This window comes from Corticium candelabrum, chromosome 9 (genome assembly GCF_963422355.1).
Source record: "Corticium candelabrum chromosome 9, ooCorCand1.1, whole genome shotgun sequence".
Lineage (NCBI taxonomy): Eukaryota > Metazoa > Porifera > Homoscleromorpha > Homosclerophorida > Plakinidae > Corticium > Corticium candelabrum.
Window position 1 is genome coordinate 4500003 of NC_085093.1, and position 20656 is coordinate 4520658.

Here is a 20656-nt window from a genome sequence, read left to right on the forward strand (position 1 = left end):
GAGGAAACAAATACAAAACTTTCTGTATTTCTCTGTAATTTCGCTGGACACCTTGCGTTACACTGGCTGTTGAGAGACAAGATCAGAAATGATTTATTTATTACTTTGTTGTGGTACTAACCGGTTACAGAGACAGTGCAACATTTCCTAGAAAAATAGCCGATGTCCAGTTTACTGACTGCATCTCGCAATGAATCTAAACTGCAATATGATAACATCAAAGAGCATTCATACTGGCAACATTGTATTAACATTAATTATATCAAGCCAGCTTTTTGAGGTTCTCAACTGTAGGCATGTCTGTTGTTACAATCCTACACTCGAAAAGCTTGTAAACACACAACAATCCATCCACTGACCCAGACCATACATGTATGTAACTTCTTAATGCTATGATTGAGCCTTCATTGACACAATAATCAGTGTTTACCCTCACCCTCCTCAATACAACAAATGTAATCAGTTCCATAAAATAAATGTTTAATTGCACATACAACGGTACCAGTGTTGCACCAATAAAGGGATTTCGCCAATATGTCAATAAAATAGGTATAACCAATATCTGATTTAATTGTACTTGATATAAAAATTATTCTACTTCATAAAGCTCAAAATTGTGCTAAATAAAGACAAGAGCTTCTGTCCTCTCAACTGTGCATCTGTTGTGCCTGTCATTATAAATATTACGAGCATCAGAAAAAAAACATTTCTGTAAGAATGGAGGTCGCAGATGTATTCAAGTAATATTGTACAAGCTTGCATAGTAGTTGCAATATTATCAAGGACAATTCAGACAACATACATGTACAGAATAATTGTGCATGTTCAAGCTACCACCTTGCATCACGCAAGATTGACAGATTCTGATATAAACCCAATATGCCTATACCAGCTGCTATTCCAGGTGCAAATAATAATTATTAAGAGTGCAACACAAACATGTTGTAAACTGTATGTAGACAATAAATTAATTATAGTCATACATACTAATGTCACACGGTCTCAGTCAAGTCTCATTCCCAGACTCTCGTCACCTCACTACGTCTGGCTCTTGTATGTTGCAAAGGACAGCTAGTGAGAGATGGAAACCAAACACCAGTGAGGTTAAAAGTATGTGAATGAGACTAGTCTCAGCATTCTGAGACTGCTGTCTGTAATAAACACATGTCACATGACAGACTTCACAGATGGGTTTTTTTAGTTTGTTGCCCAAGTATTACAGCTCCATTTAACAGAATTGTGTTAGAAAGACTGTATTAGAAAGACTGTACTGTCTTCTTACAACATGTCACTGGAACAAACACAAATGATATCCCAGAATAACTAGCTTCAAATAATACACCACAATTAGCCCCGCCATCCTCACCTCATAACATATGTCATACATCAGTAGGAGTGAACAGCATGTTAGATACAACAATATGTTTTCTTTTAGTTAAAATAGCAATAAGTGATTCTAAAATATATAATCCATTGTCATGACGTAATCTGATATAAGTTACAACTAAAAATTTGGGTTACTTACTAAAGTTGTATAAGATGTGTATATTCAATTGTGTACAAATCTAATCATGAGTCATCCTACTCGTACTAGTATTGATATAATGTGAGAACATTTAGTAAAATAAGTCTAGATTTTTAACAAATCAATTAAAAAGAGAAATAACCAATTGTGACTGGTGCTAATATCATCATTCTTACCACTCTGCCTTGGAACCATCCACCAAAAGTACAACAAAGTCATACTTTGTTATCTCAACCGCAGACAAGATACTAGCGGAGGTATGTCTGCCAATTACAATAAGAAACAGAAGTTAGTACAGTTTGATTGATTTTACAGTTTCACAATGTGCTGTCTCGTATGTCTGGTCTGCTGTTACACTGTGTGCATGAGTGCGCCTCCGTGCTTTTCCACGGTCGTTCCAGACTATTACATAATCAGTTCCAGAGGACTTTTGTGACACGACAGCATCATTTTAGTGAGAATGTCGATCGACAACCTTCTGCCTAGGCCAAGAACCTTGAAGAACACTAAATTGATTAAGCTCTGATGTAATTCTGTTGCAGAACAAAACGAACCAGTGCATGTAACTGCAACTGGACCCAATCCATCTTCAACACTTTCTCTGTTTGCTAGGCGGCTCAAGGGTCGAATTCCCGGATAATGTATGGATGCCAGACCTCGGTATGCGGGAAAGACAGAAACTACATGCCACTGCAGTCTACATGACAACTGTAATTGCTAAATTTTTCTGTTGCTAAAATGGAAATGTATTAGTAAGACTGGACTAAATGGAAGACGTTATCGTACACAGGTCTGGTACTTCAAGTCAACAAATCGTTTCCTAGCATATTGTGCAAAAATCGAATATTGCAAAGGTTGGCCTGCCATAGGTTTCAAGAATATATATATATATATATATATATTCTTGAATAGGAATAATATATGCCTAGGAATGGCTAGATGAATAAACTAAAATTAAAAGCAAAGGCCTACAGCACCGGGTGTTCCCAGGCGGTCTCCCATCCTAGTACTGACCCGGCCCGACTCCGCTTGACTTCGGTGATCAGACGAGAACCGGTATATTCAGTGTGGTATGGTCGTAGGCAATGAAGATAACAAAGCGTATACTACTTATCTACAGTATTGAAAGCAGAGTTTGTAGAAACTTCAATTCTATAGATGTCATGTTGTGATCTAATTAAAAGAATAAAGAGACCATTGCACATGAGCATCAGTATGATAATCATCTACAAATCGACCCTCAGAACAAGTCTAGAAAGACTAGCTTACATTGTCTCATTTGTGACTTGATAGTCAAGATCCACAGCTACAGTCTAGAATAGTAATCATAAATGGGTGCTCAGTTCATGCCCACCTGTGCTAGCGAGCGCGGACGAACACTCAGTTTACCCTTTGACGCACTACTAAACTGTTACAAAAACAGTTACAACAACTCAGACGCTAGATATGGTGAATCGCTGCTTACGTCTAAATCAATATTGTCGCCATGGCAATAATCTCAGAGTGCCGTTACAGAACGTGAAATATCAATTTTTAACCCATCGAGGAAGACAAAAATTTATTGAAGATGACCAATTTGTAACAGCTGTCCCCTGTATGTAGGGGTGGTGCAACGCTGTCACTCAATTAAGTGAGCGTAGTTTCCATAGAAACATCTTAAGTGATGACGTCACGTGACGTAACTATTTTATGTTGGCAATTTCTTCAAAACTAGCAAAGAATAATTCGAATTTATGAATTCATAAACGATTCCCCATTAGGTAGGGGTGGTTGCAAACGGACATATTGTACGGACGGACGGACTTGTACGCACGTACGGGCGGATACTCAGTTTAACCTTTGACGCACTGGAGAAAACTCGCTCGCTTCAATCGCTAGCAAATTACTATTAGGGCTTAATTGTAGTGAACAAATAACTATGCGTACGCTCATTATAATCTAATCGTTGCTGCTGAGTAGAGTTTTGTTCTGTTAGTATTAGAACATTATGGTTTTATGCATGACTTTGTACAGTGTGAGCAGGAAATAGAGCAGAATTAAGCCACGGATAGAATTCCTGTAAGATTGCAGACATCATTGATCATAGTAACAGTTTCGATTAATGTTTACAGCATGTGTAACTGATGCATGAGAGAAGTTGCCAACTGGAAAATATCTGTGGAAGAAGCAACCAGATCAGAATCAGAAATATGGCTATCAGTGATCTACGGAATTCCATGGTCACGATCTTATTCATTAACAACATTATTCTAAAGCACATACCAACAAAAACCCTGCCGTTAAGGGTGAGGTAATAGACTATTGTCATCAACTTCACATTTTCCTTTGTTGTTGATGTAATGCTATGTACATGGCAAAAAAAATATATCAACTCAAGCTTTCCTGCCTTGATTATGTAGTTTAGTATAGTAGCGTCATGAACTCTTGTCCTCTAGAAGCTGCTTTGTCCGAAAGGCACTCAAGGTCGAGTCTCTGACTGGGTGCAATTCCTTCATGCAACTTCAAGTCTTGAAATGTTAAAGATCACACGAATACTGTTGCTGCTATAAAGAGAGAATCACGACCTCCCGTCGCTGGTCCCACATCTCCATTTGGGAGAACCAGGATGATGATACCCGGATGTAAAAATGACTGCAATGTTACAGGCAGCTTCACGTACATTAAAATCACAACACCTTTCATCGTTAGCCTATCGTATCACATACAGCCAATGACTCTGATTACAAGTCCAAGTAAATAATTATGTAGCTAAACTTACGTGTGTTACAATGCCATCCTCCATTGCCAGCCAGTGCTGAGGAAATTCGTAGTTTTGAAGAGCAAATACACCGAAATCGTCTCGACCAATGTCCATAAATACAGTTAAACACAGCACAGACGCTCAGCTTATATATACTAGACTATGTAATAAAAGAATGCTTCAGTTGTGATGATGTATGTACATAGAATCGATTATTAGTCACGTGACCTGTTATTGCCATGGCAAGAAACCTTCAATGATATTGTAAGGCATAAAGTGATCACACAGTCAGTCGACAATTAGAAATAAAAGTCCCAGCAGTGTGTCATCCAACAAGACTCCATTTGTCATTCCCATTTCTTCATTAATAAAATAGATCATCTATTGCATGTATTTAGTGCCAAGTGGCACACAATCAAAGTAATAAAATGAAAATAGAAAAAATCACGTTAGTACATTTGTCTTGGTTTCTGTTCATCAATCCTTGGGTGATCGGCGTTCGAATGCGACGTGGAAACTGCTCGTGGGGACGAGGAGAGCGGCATTGAATTAGAGAGCAGCAGCCACTTGAACGACAGCTCGTAAGCAAGAAGGTAGAGAGAGAGACCCCACATTGTTGAGAGAGATTGATTGATCAAGTCTTCGTGACGTCTGAAACCTCTATGTCTCGATTGATCACTGATCGTACTCGCTCTGTAATATCTATACTATTGTATAAGCTAAGAGTTTCCGGCAAACCATGAAATATAATTCCATATTTAAAGGATGCGTCATTTAGAGAAACAGCAAATAAAAATTAGTCACACAGTGGTGGGATAAGAGCGGATAACAGAGGAGAGCTAATTTTGGTATCAAGTGGCATGCCAAGCATTAGAGGTCATTAGAATACCATTGCGATACCATTGTGTAGTTCAAATTCAATAAGCGAGAACGGTAGCACAGCACAAACAGAAGCTGATACTATTCAGTACTCTAGTGACATTTGGCGACCATGCCGATATTGTCAAATCGATCGCTTACTACTACTACCATCATTTTCACTGCCATCACCCTTAACTGTCACAGTCACTGTCAATTTGGCGTGTATGACGGAATCTCTTAAGAATGTCTTCAATCTCTTGAGAAAGGTGATCCTAATTGTATACAGAGACGGATCCAGAAATATTTGAAAGAGGAAGTTCATCGTTCGCAGTTATTTACAGCATCACTAATTTTCTTTTTTCTTATGAAATTATATGAAGTTATTGAACCACGCCTATTAGAAAAGAGGAGATTGCAACCTCCTTAACCCCGTCTGGATCCGGCCCTGATATACAAAGAGACCATCAGATGTTGTTGAACTTTGTCGTATGTCACAGTGAGCGCTTTCACACACAGGGTTAACTTGGGTTAACTCCGGTTAAGATAACTCGGGTAGAGTTATGATAACCCTACTCCACCCAATTTGCGTTCACACGTAGGTACGCGGGTAATTACATGCAGAAGCCCTATTAGTAGTGCGCATACAGGAAAGTAGTTCGATGGCTTCGCGGGAAAGTACATATCGTGTGGGATCACTAGTTAGGCAGTATCAGCAGAGCAGGCAAGGCTTTGCCCTGACTTACAGCTTGATTGTCAACCATTTGCTGTTTCTGCCTCTTTTGGTGTTGATGAAAACTCGTTGCCAGCTGGCTGGTCTGCTTCAGGCGAAACAGCCGAGTCTCTGTGCTCTGTGCTCGTTGGGACAAACGTTGACAATAGTAGGTCAACTCAAGAACAAGCGGAATGCATTGATCTTGAGACGTCATCAGATTGGGTCGAGAGTCAAAATGAAATTGCAGGCAACAGCCAACCAATTGCAACAGTTGATAGCAAAAGAAAGAAAGCTAGGGGTTGCACGTTAGACGAGACATCGACCTTAATTAACTTATGGGCACACCAACAATTTCAAAGGCTTTTATCTAAACCAGGGAAAAAACACAAATCTGGGAAAGGCTGTCAGAAGAAATGCACAAAAAGGGATACAACATGACTGTAGAACAGTGCAAAGACAAAATCAAAAATTTGAAGAAAGAGTACAAAGCAGTAAAGGACAAAATTAAAAGAAGTGGAGAAGGTAATGCTCGAGTTGATTTCCCTCATTTCGATGCTATGGACTCTGTTTTTGGTGATTGTCCTTCTGTTACCCCTATTGCTGTCTATGAAAGTGCTGGAAATGCTAATTTTCCTTGTGATGTTGTTGATGATGATGTTGAAACTTCCAGCCTGTCAGTTCATTCTGGAGGCAGTCACGCGAGTGATTCTCCTGGTTCCATACCAGAAAGGCCATCAAATTGCAGTGCCCTAGCATGTGCAGATGAAACTGTTGAAGCCATCGTCTGCTTCCATGACACGGAAACTGCTCAGTCAGACAAAAGAAAACAACCAACAAAACCACCTCATACTCAATCAAGAAAAATAAAGCGTTCTAGTTTGGTAAAGGAGACAACAGATTTGGCAAATGTTGCCATGCAATTGGCTGATGTTGGAAACAAACTGATAGAGTACATGACAAACCAGGGAGAAGCAGAAATGAAGCGTGAAAAGAGAGAAACGAAAGAAGCAAAAAGGAGAGACAATTTTAGTATAGAAGCGCTTGAGCTTATAACTGGAAGTGCACAAGCTCATTCCTCAGCTAGGTTGGATGAGCACTCTGATAGTAGTTCAACAGACTAAAACACAACACAACAGCACAATCACAATAACTGCCAAAGTAGCTAATTTACAGCTGATGTTAAGGCCTTCCACTCTTCTGCACTGACTGCACATGTCATTCTATAACGTTGCCAGGTAGTCTCTAATGGTGTTACGAATAAAAGATGCTGAAGCGGCTGTTCCTCTACCTAAGCCCACTTCGATGCAACCCTCCCTACTACTTTCCACTTCATAGTCAAAGTCAATTTCTTTGTGAAGTAGACAATAATTGTGCACTGTGCAACTAGCTACAGCAACTGCCTGGATGTTGTTGAGGTGCCCTTCCTGAGGGCTTAGTAGGATTCTCCAACGACCTTTCAGTAGGCCAAATGCTCGCTCAACAAGAATTCGAGCACAACCATTTTTGTAATTGAAATCTCTCTCAGATTGTGTCGAGTTCTTACTTTCTGGGTATGGTTTAAGCAACCACTTCTTTATGGGATAGGCAGGGTCGCCAAGAAGTAGAACTGGCACTTCAACATTACAGATACAAACACTTCCACTGTTTGCGAAAGGCGTACCAACACGTTCTGCATCAGCATATAGACGAAGGTTACGCAACCATTTCTTTATGGGATAGGCAGGGTCGCCAAGAAGTAGAACTGGCACTTCAACATTACAGATTCAAACACTTTTACTGTTTGCAAAAGGCGTACCAACACGTTCTGCATCAGCATATAGACAACGGTTACCAAAGACACGAGCATCATGCACTCGTTCAGGCCATCCGACACACAAATCAGTAAAATTCATAAATGAATCCACAACAGCATAAAGGATTATCGAATGATAACCCTTTCTGTTGTAATAACAGTCAGGGCTATAAGACGAAGATCTGATAGATATATGGGATCCATCAATTGCACCTCCTATTTGAGGAAATCCATGTCCTGCAACCTTGAAGTTTGCACTAACTCTTTCGAGGTAAGCTCCAGATGGCATCTTGATCAATTGTGGACTTAACTGCATGGCAATTACTTAACATACCTCATTCACAATCTGACAGGCGTTTGATTTTCCAACTGCAATGAGATTGGAGAGAGTTCTATAACACTCATTGCCTGCCAAACGATATAAAGTCACTGCCACACGTTTTTCCACACACCCAGCACTCCTCATTAACGTTGACTGCTGTGCAATGTAGGGTTGTAGTTCTTGACACAAGCTATAATAATAATAATAATAATAATAATAATAGTAATAATAATAATAATAAGGCCAGAAGCGATATCTCCTAACTTCTGGAAGTCTGACTGAATCAGCGTGGAGGAGATTAAATGCGAGGCCGCACATGATGGAAAGCCCGTCTCAGGTTTGTTATCTGTTACGACTGATGTTTGTCCTGGTGTGCATATGTCGGCGTTGGATGTGGTTTTAGCTCTATCAGCTGATAGTTATTCTGTAACTTTATCAAAACTCTTGAAAGGCTTATAATTATGGCTGACAATGTCCTCAACAGCCTCAATAGTGAATAATTCATTTGTATCCGTACTATTTGTCACATAGCGAAATATAAATTAATTATTTACTATAATAAATGACTTTGTTGTCCCACAGAAAGAAGAAAGGACAGCGATCAATTACAATTAAACATTCCCAAGATGTTTGTTTGAATGACATCGCCAACCAAAATGCTCTAATAGTACGTGGGCCAAGTACTGTAGAGTGTCAGTTCGCTCGAAACATCGGCCAGCATTAGTGTCTCTATATATCATACTGTCTACACATCAAATCGACATGATTTCGTTCTTGAAAAGATCCAAAATAGGCGAAATCACGTCGGTGTCGGCTGACTCTTTCTCTCGCAAACAGCGGTAAGAGAAACCAAGGACAACTACATTATCTAGCATTTTTGGCACATATACATGAGAAATCGTCAAATTAAATTGAAGACAGCATTATCAAGGGGTCACAAGTGCTAAGGGTAGGCGATCTACGAGAGCGCGGTTTAAAACCGTTGGTAGTCAAATATCTGGAGAAGTAGTAAAGTATCGCAATGTTTGAAAAAATCGTCTATATGTACTGTTCGGTGACACGATTGAGTTTTGACATCCAACCGATTGTCGACAGTCAGCCTTAGTGTACAGCAATGCTATCCCACGTAGTCGTCTAGTAGAAACACGTGGGTTTGCGAGGCTATCAGGTGACTCAGGCTCTCTAGACGGCTCTGAGGTGACTAAACCATAAAAAGGCTTTAATTGGCGTTTCTAGGTGTACACAAATTCAAGAGGGTTTGGTAGAAACTATATATACATAACTATATGTTTCATTTCCATTCCTAATAGGTTGCGAAACAGCGAGAAATAGCAACCAGCCTTGACGTCCAGATTATTGTACGCGCGAGATACGGCGATAAATAAAGGACATGATTACGGCAACTTTGGACCTTTTGTCAAGATGCCAACAAGTTGAAATCGTTTATAGAGACCAAGAACATTCTAATAAAAGTGAGAAATATATGTTTGTCGAGATTCGGATCGAAACTGTTATTAATGTGTATTTTCAGACTTTGCCCACGTATTACAATGTTACTGTATACAAATAACGCCCTATGTCAGCGTTTCGCTTACAGTGATAGATTTATAAGGCTTACAGAAAGGGTCGTACCGTAATAGTGACAGTTCGTAGCTGCATATTGCAGAAATAGAGTGAGCTGCAGCGAGTGTGTAACGCGTACAACATTATACGACATGTTTTAACTCTCCAATCGAAGACCAAATTTACTATACTCAATGCGTTGTCTAGATTTAGAAACGTAAGCAAGTAGGCACTTGGTTTTATAGGGCAAACGTAGCTATACAGAGCTGATATTTTTATTTGCTCAGGAACGCAACAATCACACAAGAAAATGCGTGCAAAAAACCTTAAAAATATATTCTTTGTATATTAATTAAGGCTGCCAACTCTCACACATTTTTAAAATTTTACCCATTTAAACCAAGTCTCACGTCTCACCCCGCAAACCCAAGTCTCCCGCTTCTTGCTCACGGCTGAACAGATCACACATCCAATCACAAGAACATATAATTATATATATGACACTTAACATTCGTAAAGGGATACGCGGGGCCGTATTGATTACAGATCTAGAGTTTCCAGTCTCTTACTCGGAAACGGTAGTTGCATCTCAATAATGCTACAAGCTTTCTTGTTTTGGATTTTTGGATGGAGACGTGCAATGTCCAGATTAAGATCTAATGTCATGCACAGCACATGCCGTAATGGGGTGAGTTAATTGTTGTTATCAATGTTGTTTAAATGTAAACAGAAACGTTAGCCACTATTAAAACCGTCTTCCCTACAACACGATTTCTCACGGTGTGCATACGTAACGTCCAAAACAGTTTGCAAGTTGAGTAGAACGTGCATGGCACATTCCTGAGCTTGACAGACATATCTAGACAGTCACACATTCACACATAATCATAGACATAAATTCAGTTAACTCCTATGCTGGTTTCCGTTGAGGCAGAATCAGCGAATGTCACCCATTCATGAGCATATTGTGGCGTAACCTTGCACATTAGGAGAGAAAAAGAACAACGTACACAGCAGCGGTAAAAGGAGCAAGTTGGACATTGTTGTTTCAGATGAACTCAACTGATGTATTACAGTGTTTATTGTAAGCAGGAAGGCAATCGAAATGTTTGTTTTACTTAACCAAGGCACTTGACAAGAGTCTAGTTCAAAAATTCTAACATTATCTAACATAAAACAGGCATATTTGTACAAGAAAATACATTCCTTGCAAAACCAGCTTACCGATCAGATTCTATACGAAACGACAATCAAGTTTGACACAATAATTGGTTTGACTGTTAGTCTAAAATGCAGTTTCCTGCACAAATTGTCGCATTACAGATTCGTTAATTCAACTTAAACATACCAAAATACGAGTGTATCCAATACATGTAGTACCGACCTCCATTTCCATTTACGTCAACGCTATCTCCTTTCTTTAACCTTCGAATATTGCCGCTGTATTTTGTTCTGCCTCCACCGCTCATTTCGTAATACATGTGCATCACCATTCCACCATTCACGCGCAAGTATGGAGCCGCAGTACCGCTGGACTTGTCGACGTACAGTTGTACGTAAATATAGTAAATACCATCAGATGGAACTGTAAGAGCTCCGTTGCTGTAAGTGATACCGCCCACCAAAAAGGACGGACTGGACGTCGACCAGTACGTTATTACACCTAGAAACAAGTACACAACACTCGCATCAGAACTCCGACACAATATCACTATTGATAAGAAAGCGATAGAAACATGCTTTCACCTGAAATAGTGTAGGGTGAACTTGCTAATCCTCTAATATAAGCAGCAACAGGCATTTTGCTTTGTACACACTAAATTATAATTAGAAAAACATTTTAATGATAATATAGTTACCTTTAATTAACACACATATATAACTCAGGCTGTAAACTTCAAGTCTATTTTAGTGAAGCATAACCTCTCCATTAAATAATTGTCTTGCACGTACTTTGAATGAATACATAAGCAATGGTAAAGCTATTACCACGTGCACACAGTTGTACGGTTTAGCATATCGGAGTAAGACGATATGTACGACAAAAAGTAAGGGCTGCACTGTAAACACTATGGGCATACTGCTTGCAATTGCAAATGATTCGCTGCACAATTATAGACGCAAGATTTCAATCAACACTGAAACAACCTGCAACTTACACAGAAAGAATTCACTATTTTTGCAAGGCTTTGCAAAACTGTTCTGTTGAAGTAGTAGACAAAGTCTATTCTTTCTTACCATTGTTTGCTCTTTGTATACACATTGCTGCCTCAAAATGCAGGCCGTAAAAGACACAGTCAAATCAAGTGACTACAATATCTATTCCATGCCAGTTTACGTAACTTTTATCGTAAATTCTGGTGTGGCGGGAGTTATTAACTTAACTGATACAATAAACGTTGTAAAGACGTGTCAGTTGTAAAGTGGTTATGTCACGTGCGGTCCAAAACGGATCAATTCTAATTTAAACTTGGAATTCGACAGAATCCTGTTTAAAACGGATTAATCTAAAAAGAGGTGTGTGATAGAATTCAAAAACAGGTCAAGATATTGGGACATGTCAACCAAAATTCAAAGCCATGCGTGCAGTTTCCAATCATACCAACATCATCGCGGTGGTCTCAAGAAGCACATATATAGAAGTTTAAGTTTATTGAAATTGGACGGTTTGTTCGCTTTCCGGATGTTCTACGGGTTTGTAACTAGATTTGTTCAATACCTTCCACTGAGCGCAGTGCATGACTTCAAGGTCAACTGTAGAGCTCCTGCTACCTACGCCCGTGTCTAAGTATATTTCATCAGCCGTTGGACTTTGTTTAATTAAGATAACAGAAAGAGACGTGACCGTTGATCAGATAGTATTTTATTACCTGTTGTTTCCACTGTTCCAGTCCCTGTACCTATAACACATAACGATCCCATTATGACTTGGAAAAAACCTTACTTTTCATTCATGGTGTACCCTTTGCAATAGTCCCTTGACCGGGTTAAAATAGCGATTTAAAGCATCTTTACTCATCTAAACAAAAGCAAACATTACCATAACGTTAGAAATTCAGCTCATTTTCGAACCTCTGGTCCAGCGATGCCCTGCGGTCCAGCCTCTCCCTTTGCTCCGGGTAAACCAATGGCTCCCTAATATAACAAAATATAATTATATCAGTAAAGTGATTATTTATTCTTTCCAATAATTATTGAATAACGCACTTTCACTCCTTTCGGACCATGCGGACCTGGCGTACCAACAGGACCTGCAGATCCCTTCACACATTACAGAAATTAGTTGTAGCTTCATAAGAATTTCCATCGTGAAATCATACTGGAACGCCATCCAATCCCTCTATGCCCCTCGGACCTGTTGGACCTCTATCTCCCTAAAAACAGAACGAGCGTCAAATGACAAAGCCTTGTCAATGATAGCCATATATTTGTAAGGTATCTTTTGCCAAAATCTGCTTACAGATATATTATTGTAGAAATGTATCAAAACATAAAAACAATATTCTTTTAATATCATCGCTACAAAATTGTCGTAATCTATGAGTAAATCGTCAATCATATGTTTATACTCCAAAGCAACCCGTACCATTATCTTGTCGGGTAAGCAACTCAAAATTCTACGTCAGACAAAAAGAAATGTCGGTGCAATAGCATATTTAGATAAACCAAAAATCTAGTTCTTGCCACTTTTAATGCATTACCTGGTCAACAGTAATTCAATTCCAACTAGTTTAGCATTTAGCGACTGCAGATTCGAAATCGTCCGAAGAGTAGATGTAGTTGCATAGTTGCAAATTATATCTGTCTTCATGTATACAGGTGCATGCAATTTGTTGCTGTTAATCCTAAAAATTGTTCTCTAAGGGCGTTGGTTAAGAAATTTGAGTGTTTTCTTGACGGATTAAGTTCAACTGTTTTTCTATTAACATGAAAGTCAACAATTTACCGTCAAATGCAGTGTTTTTCACAAACAAACAAAATTGGCAGCTTACACAATTACAACCATATACATGACGACCACATCTATTTCGTACTCACTGGTAAACTTTGATTTGTGCAAGTCGTATTATATAAGCTAAGGCACGAGTTTGTATTGCAAGTGTGTATGTCTATAATCCTGAACAACCATGAGCAACCAGTCAATTTGTTGGTACAGTACATCATATGTAGGTTAATTAAGATGAAAAATAGCGGTAATGCATATAGATGTTAGAACAAATACCAAATACCAAATGTAAACGTCACATTAACGTTAATGACTTCAGATCTTGGTTAGCCAAAGCCTTCCCTTTGCAAACCAGTCCACAAGCCTATTTAGTCACTAAAGTCTGTTATAAACAATTGTACATACTTTCTGACCAGATAGTCCTGTTTCTCCTCTAGCACCTCTAGGCCCAGAAGAACCCTGTGGCAAGAATTAGAGAAACACTCTGTTCCATATCTACGAGTTCGTCTTACTACTGGTCCAGTCTTTCCAGGTAAACCTTGTGGGCCAGGTGGACCAGCGGGACCGATTACTCCCACCGCTCCCTGCACAACAATTAGTAGTAGTTAGTAAATGGGTAGCAACAGTTTGTGACATAAATTACTATTTATTAATTTGTCAATTAGTATTGTTTTTAATGACCATCGTACCATTGATCCAGTCTTTCCAGGAGAACCTTGTGGACCTGGTGGACCAGGAGGACCGGTTAAGCCTGGAGGACCCTGTAAATACACAGAGAAACTAGATATTCCTAGCTGGCTGTTTTCACCAATTTACTGACTTGTTTGCCTGTAGAACCAACTGCACCCTCGTCTCCTTTCTCACCCTTTTGCAAAACGCAAACAGTACACTACATTTAGGGTAAGTTTATGGCAGTTATAGAAATTAATTCATTACCCTTTTCTTTGTTTGTTCATACGTGTATTAAGTGTGTCTGTTTACTTGTTTGTGTGTATCTGTGTTTCTGGGTGTTAGAGTGCGTGTGTGTCGTAATTTATTGTATATCTGTTTGTTTGTTTGTTTGTTTGTTTGCATGTTTGTTACCTAATTAACTCATTGAATAGTATGGATTTAAAACATCCTTTCCTATCCAGACGTATGCTTAACATCAGTAAAAACTGAGATTTTTTCTCTTTAACAACGCCTGAGCGAAATATGCTCCTCCACACTGCATTAGCCATAAAATATGAATAGACAACAACAAATATTGTGTATAACGCAGAAGTCTTTTCAAACTAGAAATACCGCATACAAACCCGTCTTCAAAAATACAGCAAAATGTATGTGTGTACCCCAACAAAGTAAATGACTGTTTGATATCTATTGTACCAACCTTTGCTCCAGTACCACCCAATCCGCCTGTGGGACCTTGAGAACCGGTATGACCCTAAGTGTTAGACAAAGAATATTAGTATGTAAATATTATACCTTTATTAGTGACGAAAACAGTGTATTTTCAATTATTTTGTGTTTTGCCAATCATATTTTTATCACTGCTATCTATTTGTACTGTCCACACAGTATTGGCCCTATATATAAATATATATATATTATATTATATATATATATATATATATATATATATATATATATATTCGTAATAGACACAACGTCCATTGTGAAAGATAACAGTAGGACATAGGACTATGTCCCAACAAATGTGCTGTTTGACCCACCAAACACTGCACCAGTGTTGGGACATATGTTTGGACAAAACATTCACCTATACCCATATATGATAGTGTAAACCTTGTGTCTTAGCACGTGATGGCCTTTCCAATGGTGTAACTGTTAATTTCATGAACTTAGGTACATCCTCGCATGCTTTGTCTTGAAAAAACCTCAGCTGCCTTTACCACCATTTCTCCTTGGAAGTTTGTTATCAAAAATTTCGTGCAAAATGACTTCGGTAGGGAGTCATTTAATTATACATGTAACACCATTCAAGAATGTCCTACCTAGGCTCAGTTTGTCCGAGCCAAAATTATTCCCTATTTCCCACACTGACATCGTTGTCAAAGATGCAGTTGGCAACATAAATTATAGATCTCATTATTGACAATTGATAAAATTAATAATAACTAGACAACTGACCTAGCAGTTTCGGCACACACACACACACACACACACACACACACACACACACACACACACACCAGTAGGCTGGTCGCAGGACTGGGGGTGCATTTGCCAACAAAGTCTAGGTTTTTTGGTTAGCTATATGTCAATTAAATGTAATCGCATTGCGCTAAGATCTTTTGTGGATTCATCACTTTGGAAACATGGTTGAAATTGTGTTTGTATACTTGGTTCACATAATTTTATTTGAAATTGCGCGGGCATTATCTAATAATACGTATCTCTATTCATAATTGTATACGTAAGACTTAGAGTTAACAGAAAACATTAGTGTAACAGTACTGAGTTAAGTTCGAGTCTGTGAGGGTGAAGGCGAGCATAATAATCGACTACGTTGTCAATATCTATTGGTACATCGTAGTGGATGTGAAGGAGTGCAAAGTGCGACAACCTGTCCTTGCCCATGGATGCACGCATATGTTGTTTAGGCGTCGTAAAGCACTGGCGCTTCTCTCGCATTTACACGAGGTGACAGGTATGATACAGGCGATGGTCAAAAGAACTGAGATGTTTTGGAAGTCAGTGGCGTCACATTCTTTGATGGCTTTTGCTAGTGAGCACGGTCTCTTCTCAGGGAGCATCGCCATACATCGGTTCCTCCAGCGCCTGAGTTCCGAGTCCATCAATTCAGGCGATGGCAGATCATCTCTGTACTTGATCAGCGCCTCCTCCAGGTTGACATCTTGCGAACATATGATACTTGGTACAAGACCAAATGGCTGTGACTGCCGACTTTGAGAACTAGCGGTTGATGCTAATAATAATATGATCAAGAAAGGGAATTGCAACATTTCTCTGGAAATACTCTTGAACAGAAGCCGCTGGAATATTGCTGAGATTTTGTTGCCTTGCTGCAATGCGAGGCATTGCAATTGTACTGCTAACCTTTTCGCCATGTCTGAACTAACTTTGTATATTTGAGAAAGCTGCTTTCAACGTTTGAGCACTCGCTGTTGTAGGTCCTCACGATTTCAGATATCATGTTATGCACTTCCACGATATCAACAGCTTTGCTCTGCAGTTTCACCGTAATGCCCGGAAGGTGTGATAAGTACTGATATATCGTCACAAACACAACAGCAAACTGAAAGGAAGTAACACTGGTCAGAATCTGCTGTGCTTCATTGCGAACTGCATAGTCCCAGTCAGCATACGTAGCCCCTTATTTCAAAAAGTGATAGCGGAAAGCTATCATCTCTAGAGCTTCAACCACAAATACGTACCGTTGGTAGAAGTGCTGATAAGCCGAATGCCGCTCAGCCCATCGCGTCTTGCACAGATCGATCAGTGGTTTCCTCCTCTCTGCATTGACCTCATTGGGGTTGATGAACATCTCCAGAACACCACTTCTCTTTGGACTATTGAGAAAGAAACAGCTGCATTTTTTAACGCAGTCGATCACATTACGTACTTCAGGAAGAGCACATGACTTGCTTATCACAAGGTTAAGGCAGTGGCCACTGCAGTGTACGTAGGTGGCTAAAGAAGCTTTATGTCTAATCCTGGCCTAGAGACCCACTCGATCTGAAGACGTGTTGCTAGCGCCGTCGTAGCCCTGACCACTCATAGTAGCAAGTGGTATGTTATTCTCTTCCAGAAAGCCAAAGATACCATCTGCAATCCGCTCACCAGTAATTCTGTCCAACTTCAAAAACGTTAAAAACTCTTCTCTGACCTCTTTAGTACTTCTGTCAACAAACCTGACGCAGATGGCAAGATGCTCAACGTTATGCGAAGTTACCTCGTCAGCAAGGATGGCGTAAAAGAGCGCAGATGTCAAATCACCTAATAGTCCCTGTAAGAGGATGTGGTTTCCCATGACTGTAATCAGCTCATTTTGTGCTTGAGGAGAAAGATAAGTTGCACATCGCATTGCAGGAATTTCCAGGTGCCTTCTTAACTCTTCATCGTGCACTGCCAGAAGCCTCAGCAAAGAAAGAAAATTACCTGGATTTCCAAGTGATTCCACTCTCTGCGTCTCCACGTAAAGCAATGCACTATCTGGCGCAGTAAAACACAGCAGAAGCAATGGACTTCAGGACAGCACGATTACGAGCGACATTAGCCGCCCTGCGGGTGTCCGACTGTGCAGTAATGGTAGTATCTGGATTCTGCAAGGTTCGCTTGAAGTTATCAGCCTGCTTAATGGCTTGAAGATGGTATAAGCACTGCTCGTGCTCCTTGCTTTTGCTCCTTTCTTGTTCCAATCACGAAAAGGCTTCCATACAAACTTCCCCTTGGACACTTTAGCAACAAAAATTCCACAAGAAATGCAAAAGACCCCATCCACTTGCTCGCTGTAAACCATCCACGGATGTTCTGATAGCCAAATAGGACGAAAAGCTTGGTTGCGGCCACGAATACATGTCGGAGGAAAAACTTGGTCGGCACGAGGCATTTTGTGATTTGGCAGTAGGTTGTACTTCTCCACAGCACTCAGAGTCTGCATGGACTCGCAGAAATCGACAGGAGACTTTGCTTTGAAAAAAAATTGCCAATATCATCCACTAAATCATGATCAGAAGTATTAGCATGATCGCATTGCTGATTGCCGCCTGCGACGCCTGCACGCTGAGCCTCATTGTCGTGAACTTCACAGCATGTGTTGCGCAAAGGCTCGACATACGTGGCGGTGGAGGACGACCCTACTGTTTCTACACTACCACTACAGCACTCACTGAAAGTCGGTGTTAGTTGATCGTCTGCTGCAACCAACTGTGTAAAATATGGATCAGGAGTCACAAGTTGATCACGTTCTCTTTTCGGAACTAGAAAACCGTCCAGCCGTTGACACGTAGCCGCTGCTTGCCTCCTTTTTCTATCTTTTTCCTGAGACCGTCCCATCTAGTGTCACTGTGACGAACACACACTTCTCCACGTTACCAGGTAGCAGACAGGATAGCCAAATATCTGGCACGTACTTTGAAGTTCCAACACATCCCTCGGAGTCCTTTTACCTACTAGCCCGGACTTCTTCCGTGAACGGGTCCGGGAAGGGTGCACGAGCACCCAAATGCACCCCCAGCCTACGGGCTTGAGTCAAAAGCCTCATCGGCTTCTGCATGTGTCCCGGATACCTAATATTTGTACATCAAGCTATTTCCATGTAAATGTATTACACTACAATATCATAATATATTGTATCTGCCAATTAACTACAGCGGGAAAGGAGACCCGGTAGAAGTCACAAAGCCAGCTACCGATTACTCACCGCTCCTTTATACAGCAATTATTTCTTTACCACGCAGATGATTGTCTGTGCAGTACAGTATCCCGTATTAGGAAATCAAACAATAGTGTACCCAAAAATAATTATGAGCGTCGTAGCTCATCTATTTTTGTTTGGTCTAATAGAGTGACTTCATGTATATAATTATACAGTGGCGAGATGGCATGCGTTGGTAATTAGATATTCGCAGACATAATTGATATCAACTACTAGGAAGTAACTCCATTGCAACCCAAAGAACATGTATATACGTAGATATGTTTGTAGACAATAGCGTGCGAGTTAATACTAACTTCGTTTGAACCATTTAGTGTCAGTTTTAAAAAATCAATGCTAATTTTGAATAAGTTAATATTGATTTTTATCCCTCCGTTTTTCCTTCTCTAATAACGCCGGATCAAAACAAGCAAGTCTAAGGGACAACTTTCTCTTACATATAAAGTACAACTTTTCATATGGTTGTATGCAGTCAACGACCGATTATACCGTTGTTCTTAATGTCCAACTTAGTCTCAGACTCTGTCAATACCTTCCATCCAATTAATAGAGATTTTGGCACTTATAGAGTAGAGCGCACGGGAACACACACACACACACACACACACACACACACACACACACACACACACACACACACACACACACACACACACACACACACACACACGTCCGCGCGACACACACACACACACACACACACACACACACGTCCGCGCGACACACACACACACGTCCGCGCGACACACACACACACACACACACACACACACACACACACACACAGACACACACAGACACACACACAGACACACACACAGGCACACACACAGACACACACACACACAGACAAAAAAACACACACCACACAGACACGCACACACACACAAACACACACACGCACATGCACACACACTCACGCACACGCGCACACACCACACACAGACACGCACACACACACACACACACACACACACACACACACAACACACCCCTTCACCTATCACAAACAAAACACAAAACTACGCGCAAACACACATTCACACACCTGCAGACACACACACACTCACACACACACACACACACACACACACACACACATTCACACAAACACACACACACACACACACACACACACACACACACACATTCACACACACACACACACTCGCGCGCACACACACACACACACACACACACACACACACACACACACACACACACACACACACACACGCACACACGCACACACGCGCACGTATGGACGCACACTGTTATATCAATAGAAATAACCCAAAAAATTGCCAAAATTTAATCAAGCTAACGATATATTCTACGTGAGCAGCAAACTTACTCGAATTCCCGGTGGACCGGGCACGCCAGGAACCCCCTGCATCAAAATTTCCAGTGCATCAATAGTCGTATCACTGACCAAGACTCGTCTGATAACTGACCGGTTCTCCCTTCATGCCTGGACATACAGTAGCTTCAGAGCTCAAGCCTCCGTTGCACCAAAAGATGGAGAGAATAAGAGCAAATAGAAAACAAGGTAACTTCCACATATCAGTGTTTCACGTCGGATAAACACAATGACGCGCAACGAGCCGCCTGATAAAATGACAAGTGATGGAGTAGATGCGAATATATAGTATACGCGAGCATGTTTCCCAAAATTAACTCCCTCACCTAGACCCACGCTTCGTCACTCCTCGTGCACGTCGCCGTTGCATGGAAATGTTGGGAATGAATGACATCATGTTCTAAATGCGTATACGTGGGCTCTCTTGCTTG

At 40.4% G+C, this 20656-nt stretch overlaps 3 protein-coding genes and 1 non-coding gene across 4 annotated transcripts in view; all 4 read right to left on the reverse strand.

The window, feature by feature from the left end:
• The window catches only part of LOC134184982 (uncharacterized), a 2513-nt gene extending 352 nt beyond the window's left edge, over positions 1 to 2161 (reverse strand). The window contains exons 1-5 of the mRNA XM_062652758.1: positions 2080 to 2161; positions 1935 to 2020; positions 1702 to 1788; positions 122 to 201; positions 1 to 66 (exon numbers count right to left, since the gene is read on the reverse strand). The exon at positions 1 to 66 is cut by the window's left edge and continues 38 nt beyond it. Of these exons, the coding sequence (XP_062508742.1) occupies positions 1 to 66; positions 122 to 201; positions 1702 to 1788; positions 1935 to 2020; positions 2080 to 2112 (352 nt within the window). The 5' untranslated portion in view covers positions 2113 to 2161. The remainder of the gene's footprint in view (positions 67 to 121; positions 202 to 1701; positions 1789 to 1934; positions 2021 to 2079) is intronic.
• A 329-nt stretch (positions 2162 to 2490) lies between these two features.
• LOC134185133 (5S ribosomal RNA) lies at positions 2491 to 2609 on the reverse strand. The gene has a single exon (XR_009970752.1). It is a non-coding gene; the product is annotated as a 5S ribosomal RNA (ribosomal RNA).
• A 4449-nt stretch (positions 2610 to 7058) lies between these two features.
• Positions 7059 to 8096, reverse strand: LOC134184661 (uncharacterized). Its single transcript, XM_062652407.1, has 3 exons — positions 7965 to 8096; positions 7634 to 7919; positions 7059 to 7585 (listed from the first exon to the last, which is right to left on the reverse strand). Exons 1-3 carry the CDS (start codon positions 8094 to 8096, stop codon positions 7059 to 7061), a joined length of 945 nt encoding a protein of 314 aa, XP_062508391.1.
• A 2595-nt stretch (positions 8097 to 10691) lies between these two features.
• On the reverse strand, positions 10692 to 20443 carry LOC134184951 (collagen alpha-2(VIII) chain-like). Its single transcript, XM_062652725.1, has 14 exons — positions 20320 to 20443; positions 20220 to 20255; positions 14834 to 14887; positions 14282 to 14326; positions 14151 to 14222; positions 13974 to 14045; positions 13867 to 13920; positions 12836 to 12889; positions 12723 to 12776; positions 12588 to 12650; positions 12478 to 12534; positions 12386 to 12415; positions 11262 to 11331; positions 10692 to 11178 (listed from the first exon to the last, which is right to left on the reverse strand). The coding sequence occupies exons 1-14, from the start codon at positions 20425 to 20427 to the stop codon at positions 10844 to 10846; spliced, it is 1104 nt and encodes a 367-aa protein (XP_062508709.1). The 5' UTR covers positions 20428 to 20443; the 3' UTR covers positions 10692 to 10843.
• Between the last annotated feature and the right edge of the window lie 213 nt (positions 20444 to 20656).

Coding starts and splice junctions, on each gene's coding strand:
- LOC134184661 (XM_062652407.1), bottom strand. CDS start 8,096: ATGAGGAGTGCTGGGTGTGTGGAAAAACGTGTGGCAGTGACTTTATAT. Junction 7,920..7,964: donor CCTGTCAGATTGTGAATGAG/GTATGTTAAGTA, acceptor CAATTGATCAAG/ATGCCATCTGGAGCTTACCT. Junction 7,586..7,633: donor TGCTGATGCAGAACGTGTTG/GTACGCCTTTTG, acceptor GTAATGTTGAAG/TGCCAGTTCTACTTCTTGGC.
- LOC134184951 (XM_062652725.1), bottom strand. CDS start 20,427: ATGTGGAAGTTACCTTGTTTTCTATTTGCTCTTATTCTCTCCATCTTT. Junction 20,256..20,319: donor CAGGCATGAAGGGAGAACCG/GTCAGTTATCAG, acceptor ATTTTGATGCAG/GGGGTTCCTGGCGTGCCCGG. Junction 14,888..20,219: donor CCGGTCCACCGGGAATTCGA/GTAAGTTTGCTG, acceptor TCTAACACTTAG/GGTCATACCGGTTCTCAAGG.